This window comes from Phallusia mammillata, chromosome 7, assembly GCF_965637545.1.
Source record: "Phallusia mammillata chromosome 7, kaPhaMamm4.hap1.1, whole genome shotgun sequence".
NCBI classification, from domain to species: domain Eukaryota; kingdom Metazoa; phylum Chordata; class Ascidiacea; order Phlebobranchia; family Ascidiidae; genus Phallusia; species Phallusia mammillata.
In genome coordinates this window covers 23,926,379-23,935,115 of record NC_137258.1, presented here as the reverse complement: position 1 = coordinate 23,935,115, position 8,737 = coordinate 23,926,379, and the positions used below count along the sequence as shown (strand labels likewise).

At 36.8% G+C, this 8,737-nt stretch overlaps 1 protein-coding gene across 1 annotated transcript; it reads left to right on the top strand.

Annotated features, from left to right (window-relative positions):
- LOC145237870 (pyruvate kinase PKM-like) lies at positions 1 to 8,733 on the top strand. Its single transcript, XM_080100859.1, has 11 exons — positions 1 to 230; positions 966 to 1,157; positions 1,334 to 1,506; positions 2,707 to 2,864; positions 3,485 to 3,605; positions 3,735 to 3,851; positions 4,243 to 4,429; positions 4,735 to 4,811; positions 5,079 to 5,175; positions 6,244 to 6,392; positions 7,566 to 8,733. Exons 1-11 carry the CDS (start codon positions 86 to 88, stop codon positions 7,734 to 7,736), a joined length of 1,587 nt encoding a protein of 528 aa, XP_079956985.1. The 5' UTR covers positions 1 to 85; the 3' UTR covers positions 7,737 to 8,733.
- Positions 8,734 to 8,737: the final 4 nt, after the last annotated feature.

Below are 8,737 nucleotides of genomic sequence, written 5' to 3'. Positions count from 1 at the left end.
TGGACTATGTGCATTTTTTATTTTAAGATCTAGGTAACTTAATATTTATCATCTAACACCTGCATTGACAAAATTCACTGTCATCATGGCCCAACAATCATCAGATGCTTTCTACCAAACCCAAAGTACGCAGCTGATTTCGGCCGTTACTTCGCTGGAGCATTCATGCAAACTGGACATTGATAGTGAACCTCGGACATGCAGAAACACATCTATCATCTGCACTATTGGTAAGTTACTGTTTGTAGTTGTGAAAAACTTTAATGACAGGATAAGTTAAACTTAACCATCATCAGGAAAAAAACATCCAATTAGAGATATGTATATCAAAGCTTGTTATTCTGTAACTAGCACTATTACCATGTATTGTAGTTACTGGCAACTGTTCTTGTATGACTGTAAAACATAAAAGCCGTAATGGGTAAATGTAATCAGATATTTTTGAGCCATTGGCTGTGGTACACATAGCACTGAACTTACAACACAACTGTAGCACACAATTGGCATTCCTAGCTATTTGCATCCTTTATAATAATTTGGAAACAAAAAGTTCTTCTTGCTCAAATGCATTTGCTTAATGGTGTTAAAAATCTACTTGTTACAGTGGGTAAAATCTCAACTAATCAAACTATACATTAATGGTGCCAAAAGAGAATGTCCAATTTGTCAAACCTGTTATGCTATTAAGCAGTTTTTTACAAATTAAAGGCTTGCGGTTTTTCAATCTTCATTGAAGAAAACAAAATATGCTATTAATCAGTATATATGTCATTAACTGAAATTTGCTGTACTGCACTTTTATTATGTTGCACTGTGTTCCTCATGTTAGTGGGGACTGTGTACTATGTATTTGCACGGTATACAGGAAGCATCTAATCCATAATCAGTTATGGTCAGGTTTTTTGCATTTCCTCTCAGCTTAATGGCAGTGCTGTAAAGTTTAATATTGCAATCTTGCTTTTCAGGACCGGCATCCAACAATGTAGAAACCCTAAAGAACATGATTATTTGTGGCATGAATGTTGCAAGACTTAACTTCTCGCATGGCACACATGAATATCACGGCCAGACAATCAAAAATGTGAGAGAGGCTGTCGAAAGCTTCAGGTCAACTCCTATCTATTACAGACCCATTGGAATTGCATTAGACACCAAAGGTCTGTTACATTTGAAGCTATATATCACTTTTTTAGTTTTTCGTTGTCATTTTAAGAGTAAGTATAGAAAGGTGTAATGTTTTTAGTCATTTAATTACAAAAGGAACAACATAGATTATGTAAAAACAGTATTAATATTGTACAAACATCTTTTGTTAAATGCTTTATTCGTTCAGGTCCAGAAATCCGCACAGGCCTGCTGAAGGGTGGTGGAAGCGCTGAAGTGGAATTGACTCGTGGAAAAACCATCAAATTATCTCTCGATGAAGCCAACTTCGAGAAAGGAGACGACAAATGCATTTTTGTTGACTATAAGAACCTTGGCAAAGTTGTGAAAGTTGGAAGCAGGGTAAGATAGTAATTTAAAGTTCATCCTAACAATTTATTGGTTTAAGCCTTCACAAACAATGTAACCAGTACATGTGTTTAAAACATGTTCACCATTTGGTTAGGCAAAACAGTCATTGCCATTTCAGGAAAAGTGTTTTTAAGTAGTTGCTATTTGCTAAACAAGCTTTAAAATCTTGGAAAATGAACTTTTGTTGAACTTAACGTACTGTTTGTCACATGGTAACAATAAATGTTTCAGGGGTAAAAACAAAACTGAAAAAATCTCTGTCAATACTCTGTTATATAGCAGTGTGAATATACTGTTGCTGCCCGGCATAATGTATCAAAAAAATTTTAGCTCTTCCAGCAGTTTTTATTAAAGTGTGCCGACGTTTCGATGTCCCATACGAAACACCTTCATCAGGGTAATTAAAATAAAAACTGCCGGAAGAGCTAACATTTTGTTGATATAGCAGTGTGTTAGGATTTATTTAAACTAGTACCAATGTTCGTGTCAAACTGCTTGGATATGTAATTCAGGATAATTACAAGCCACTTTTGGTTGTTGGTCAGGTCCAGTGTTGATTTTGTTAACAGATTCAATATTTGATTAATGCCTGTATTTGGTCCAGCAAACTTTGCTAAACTCTGATAAATGATTCACCGCTAACATAGCCATTTCAAACATAATAACACTGTCCAAAATTACCACACTTTAACACCAAGAAAAAAGTTTGCATCTGAAAAAGGGCTATGTATTTTTCATTGACTGATTTTGTTTTAGCTGTGAAACATTTACTGAACATTGGCATTCTGGAAAGAATCTACCAACTTTAATCATTGAAACAAAAAGGCTGTTTTAATAGTGAATAAAAACCACATGGAATGTTTGTAATCTGAAGGACTGCACATTAAAGTTTATTACATACTGTGTCCAAAAATGTAGTGTATGTATAACACTGCAAACCAGTGATTCTTAACCGCGACTCTCAGGCCGCATGCAACTCCAAACTACTTATTTTGTGGCTTGCACCAAACCTCAGAAAACCACCAAACATTGCTATTTTAGTCTCATTTTTTTAGGCTCCTTACACACTTAAAAAACTACCAACATTTGGCTCTGACATTAAAAAAGTTTGAGAACCACTGCTGTAAACTGTCTGTAATGTAAATTATGTTTGGTGTTATTTCTTTTACACAATATTATCCTATTTTTAAGATTTTTGTTGATGATGGCCTCATTTCACTGGCAGTAAAGGAAATAGGAGCAGATTATGTTATGTGCGAAATTGAAAATGGTGGAATGCTTGGATCAAAGAAAGGTGTCAATCTGCCGGGAATTGAAGTAGATTTGCCTGCTGTCAGCGAGAAAGACACGTAAATAACCTTTTTTAACCCCTAATAAAATAAGAAGTAAAATTACAAAGCGATTATTGCTGTGTTATCTTGAAGAATGTTTAAAAAATCAGTTGTCAGTCCACGTAAAATAGGACCAGTATTTTCATATAAAACAAAATTTACATACATTGGTATTGTGACAAAACCCTGTTTGTCCACTTATGTTAATGTTGAAGGCCAGTTTCTTTTTGTGCCCAATTGTTGTACTAAATCTGCGAGGCACCAAAAGCAAGTCAAAATATTGAAATATATTGTGACAAATGTTTCTGCTTCCTTGTTTGCACTCAGTAGTTTTGCGATTCCAGTGTATGACATAACAATAGTTTGGTTCCTATTTCTGCTTATAAAGTGTCCTTTATTTGACCTTGCTGTAACTAACGGTGTATATTTATGTGGTGCTTGTCTGGTGATAGTGACTTATATGTTAACATACAATATTGTGTGTGTAAAGTTGGCACACTGCTTTTCATTTAGGCATAGTACTGTTTAAAAAAATATCCAAAAAATGTATTGTCTGCAGTTTTCCTCAAAACAAGAATTATTTTTATGTTTGATATTTCAATACTGACAAAAATAAACATAATTTTGTTTTTTTACAGCAAAGACCTTCGGTTCGGAGTTGAACAGGGAGTCGACATGGTGTTTGCTTCGTTCATCCGCAAAGCAGCAGATGTCCACGCTGTTCGCAAAGTTTTAGGAGAGGATGGAAAAAATATCAAGGTAATTCATTGCTTGTTTACCTTTTGAGTTTCAAAGTTGTTGGGCAATGTTTTTACTGCTAAAAACCATGTATTGGTGAAAAAGGTGGTTTCTTAAAAATAAAATAAATGCCAATATGTTTGTCTCTAGATTATTTCCAAGATTGAAAATCACGAAGGAGTGAAAAAGATTGATGAGATCATCGAAGCTAGCGACGGGATCATGGTTGCCCGCGGTGATATGGGGATTGAAATTCCAGCAGAAAAGGTTGGTCTGAATAGAAAAAGTCATTGTCAAATTACTATCTCTCTGTTATTTTGCTGTGCCCAACATGATGTTTCTTTACTGACCAATCTCATTAGTTAAATGCACTTTCCTATTGTTTTGCTGGTAGACGTTTGTATGTTGTTGTTTTTAACTGACTAAACTGATTTTCCAATGTATCCATGTTACTGCCAGACATAAAACAAACCTTATGTATTTTTGTGTGAATGTGGAAAAAGAACGAAAAGATTTCTCTGATGCTAATCATTTGTCGCTCCTTGTGAAAAATTTTAGATAGCCTTTTTGGCAATTGTGTGTTTTGATTGCCATTTCAATGTTCACCTTTGTACTGGTAAATGAATTCCTTATCTAAACCCATGTAATTCTTCTTCAGGTTTTCATTGCACAAAAGATGTTGATCGGCAAATGCAACTTGCAAGGCAAACCAGTGATCTGTGCCACCCAAATGTTGGAAAGCATGATTTCCAAACCAAGACCGACACGTGCAGAGGCATCCGACGTTGCAAATGCTGTGCTTGATGGATCAGATTGTATTATGCTCAGTGGAGAGACTGCTAAAGGTAAGAACATCAATGTGCAGTGGCAACCCCTTAAAATAGGCCTACTGTGGACTGAACAGGCAGCATCAAAAATTTCTAGATTTAACGTCTAAGTTTTAGACATTCTTAATACCATTATGTTGCCACATGGCAGTGCAACACATTTTTTATGATAGGATAACCTTTTTCAAGACTCAAATATGATTAATTTAGGACTTCCATAAAAACTGTTTTTGTGTCAAAAAGCAGCGATTGCAGATGAAAAAGTTTTTTTTTTCATTAATATTACTGAACTTTTACAAATGTTTTTGTGTTTATGTTTTTAGGCAGTTTTCCCCTTGACTGTGTGAAAATGCAACATCAAATTGCTAGAGAGGCTGAAGCAAGTATCTTCCATAAAAGGGTGAGTTTAGTGACTTTAAACACCCCAAGATTGTAAAAGTGAAATTAAGTTCTTAGCCTGCAAAGACTAGTCAATGACTTTTCAAGAAGTAATCCACTTTTAAGTCTTTTACGTATAAGTAAACAAAAAGTTAGATAACCTAAAACACCAAGGCAAGTACTGCAAGGAAATGCACAAGTTATTACAAAAATATATGGCTTGTCATGGCAATAAATATCAAAAAAGCCTGTGGAACCAATAGTTTAAGTGTATCAATGTTTTTTGCAGGAATTTGAAGAGCTCCGCCAATGTCGAAGTTACGCCACTGATTCTGGCAGTGCCATCGCGAGTGCAGTGGTTGAAGCTTCCTTCAGATGTCAAGCTGGTGAGTGTTAACATAGATGAGAGTTAAAGCTATAAAAGGCATATTAAAATTGAAAAAAATGTAGCAAGGTAGCAAATTCTGGTCCCGGCGATAAAGCATCTGTATCACGCGTTTTCTCTTCGCCAAACGCTTTTCAGTTTGAAATGCCCTTGAATTTCGTCACATGTGACAGTAAAAAGTATTGATTGAAAGCTATGTGGCTTTTGTTATTAGAGAAATTGATCCCTACTTAAACCCTCTTGCCCTTTTGTCCTTGAACTTAAGTACGTACGTCAGCTCGAATAATCGATTTCTATAAAAGTGACACGTGCGCTTGATAATTACAACGTTGCAAGCTGAATATGTTTAATGTAGGATGACAAATTTTCAAAAACTGGATTTAAAAGTTTCAATTTTTCAGTTTCAATTTGCTTTAAACGTTAATGAAAGACGTTTTCGACCAAGTCACATATAGCTTCAAACGGATGTGTTTGAAAATAATCTGGTTTGAATTTACGATTCTTTGAAACGTAAAGTGAATCGTGTTTGTTAAACACGTTGCGTTGGCGTAATGTTGCACCCAAATTGCAACCTTTAACGAGGTCAAAACTAGTAGGAAAAAAATCTCTGAAAATTTCATGCTGTGTTTTTGTCTGAAGAACCACCAAACTGATTGAGACATCATTGTTGAAACTAACAGCCAATCCAATCAGTGTGTATGTGTGTCTTGGCGGATATAATAACGTCAATTTTGTCATGCAAAGCATAGCTGTGAAATTTAAAAATAAAAATGAATTCATGCATTGACAACGTCCTTTTATCGCAAATATTTCTCAGTTTATTTTGCTTTACCTCCCATTTTGACTTTGTTGATAATGAAAAAAAGCTTTTTTATTCTACAAGCACATTCCGTTGTGTTATATAACCAGGGTTCTACCTTTTACCTAAATTCACAATACGCCCCGACACAACATTAACATTTATAAAGGGCCACGCCTATTACACGCCCCTGTTACCTTACAAAGGTCACTGGAATAACGTTTCGCCACACCCACATTTTGTGACACGCCCCTATATCATGTTTTGCAGCTGGGATAATTGTCCTCACTCGCTCTGGCCAATCAGCGGCCCAGGTTTCAAGTTACAGACCCCGTGCACCGATCCTTACTGTGACAAGGTTTGAGCAGACTGCACGACAGGTTCATCTCTGGCGAGGATGCTTCCCTATTCTATACCAGGTGGGTTGTGATGTCACATTGTGGATTATGATGTCACTAACATTGTGGATTTCTTTTTTAGTCTTGTGCTCGCTTTCTTGAATAAGCTTACCCACATGATTTTTTCGAAATAATATAATCTCGCAAATTTGTTACAAATTCTAGATATAAGCCACCTGTTAGAGACCTTGTGTCCGCTCTCCTACAATAAGTTTATTATTAGAGATAGGCCGAGTCGAGCCAGAACCCGAGTACTCGGTACCGAGCATCGCTGTTTTTGATGCTCGGTGCTCAGCAGAGCAGTTGCACAAACTGACCCGAGCATTAAATTTGCAATGTGAAATGCTCGGTATTCGACCAAACAGAACATTTGCAGTTTTGAACCATCCCTAGTTATTATGGGTGACACTAAAACGCTGAATGGGCGGGATGGGCGGGACGTCGCGGAAACCGCTCAATATCGGGTAAATTGCTGACGGTTAGTGCTATTAGGGTTAGGTTGAGGTTTTATAATAGTATATGAATCAAAAAATGTCCCTGCCTAAAACTTATTCAACTATTTCCTGACATTAGGCAAAAATGCTATGGCGGGACGTCGCGGGAGATGGCGGGACGTTTCGGGCGCGGAATGTAGTGTTCGGCGAAATTTTTTTTAATGATTTACTATTATAAAACCTTATCCCAACCTTAATAGCTCCAACCGTCAGCAATTTAACCCGATATTTAGCGGTTTTCACGACGTCCCGCCATCTTCCGCGACGTCCCGCCCTCCATTCCGCCCATCCCGCCCGTCCCGCCCATTCAGCGTTTTAATGTCACCCGTTATTATTGCTATAAACCTGGGCTTCTCAAACTGTGGGTCTCGACCCTAATTGGGACCACGAAATATAATTTTGGGGTCGCGAAGCATTATGCGTTATTATGTCATTGTCACAATAAATGGTATATGTGCGTGAATTTATTGTTTAAATATCATTCACGTGTATAGGTTATACCCATCAAGGGGTCACATGGAAATTTCTTGTTTAAAATGGGGTCGCAGAGCAAGAAAGTTTGAGAAGCCCTGCTATAAACCAGTTTAAGATTTTGTGTAACTATCTTTATAACCTGCACGGCAACATTAAAACCAGCCAGCCCCAAGCAATGCCCGGTGGGATTTAACATTTGCTAAAACATCTCTTCTTGTTGCCATAGGAACCGGTTCTTCCCAACTGGTCCGATGACGTCGACGGCCGTGTGAAGTTCGCCATCGAAGTTGGCAAGGAGAGGAAATTCCTCAAGTCACGTGACTTTGTGATAGTAGTCACTGGATGGCAGCCGGGATCCGGGTTCACCAACACCATGCGAGTGGTGCAGGTCGACTAAATCCCTCTAAAAAATTCCCTCACATACCCCCCTGACACCCAAAACACACACCCCCTAAAAAGTTCGTCTCAAAATGTGATGTTTGTTTCTGTGACTGTATTTTTAATTTTTTTGTTTAGATTTTTCCGCTTTACATCTTCAGCTAAAATGATAAACAATCAAATAAACTTTTTTGTCCCTTTACATAATTTTCCCCTAAAGTTCTTTGTATTACGTAGTTTTTGTCTGTGACGTCAGCTGTCTGTAGCTTCTGTTTTCGTTTTGCAATTATTCTTTTTTTTCCAGAACAAGCAAAGTTAGATAAAATTTCCTTCAGATTATTTTTTGTACATTTTTCTCTAAACGCCAAAAACTTTAAAATAGATTTTTTTTTATGCATTTTTGTATTCTAATGGGTTAATAAAGATATGCTAGAACAGATTAGGAAGCCAAATAGCAAGTTATAATTTACAGAAAAGTGAACGCCTGTGCGATGGTTTATTTTGTTGAAAACATTATTTGATTTGCGCCAGTTAACAGTTTTGGCTAATTAGTTTTTTGTTTTGTGATTAGCCACACATTCGAACTAGAACATTGATCTCCAAGAAACTGTATTACCGTTGTTTTTTGACATAGCTTTGTTATTTTGCGTTCTGTCGTTGTGTAATGGAATTTAAGAAACATATTTAAACTATTTAAACACGTTACATTAACGTTGAGTTTAAATCATTTATTCATAGTTTTGTTGTTTTCTTAAAGTTTTACCCCAAATCAGTAGTTTTGGTGCATTTGGGGGTGCGCAATGCCCCCCTAAGTACCAGCTCTGCGTATACAATCAACTCAGAAAACTGCCTGCACTTCTGTACAAAATCCAGCGCGTTTTTGCAATTTCACGAGCGTCACTGTTAACAAAAAAACACGGTCACCGGTTGGCGCTGTTGTTGGGTTTATGCGTGTTTGTGTGTTGTTGGAGTTCATTATACTTTGCTGGTTCTCAATAAACGGCTATAACGTGTTACTAT

What these genes read in the sequence shown, in the direction of transcription:
- LOC145237870 (XM_080100859.1), top strand. Translation starts at nt 86, where the DNA reads ATGGCCCAACAATCATCAGATGCTTTCTACCAAACCCAAAGTACGCAG. An exon ending in AGGATGGAAAAAATATCAAG is followed by an intron (nt 3,606 to 3,734) that starts GTAATTCATTGC and finishes GTTTGTCTCTAG; the next exon opens with ATTATTTCCAAGATTGAAAA. An exon ending in CAGTGGAGAGACTGCTAAAG is followed by an intron (nt 4,430 to 4,734) that starts GTAAGAACATCA and finishes TTATGTTTTTAG; the next exon opens with GCAGTTTTCCCCTTGACTGT.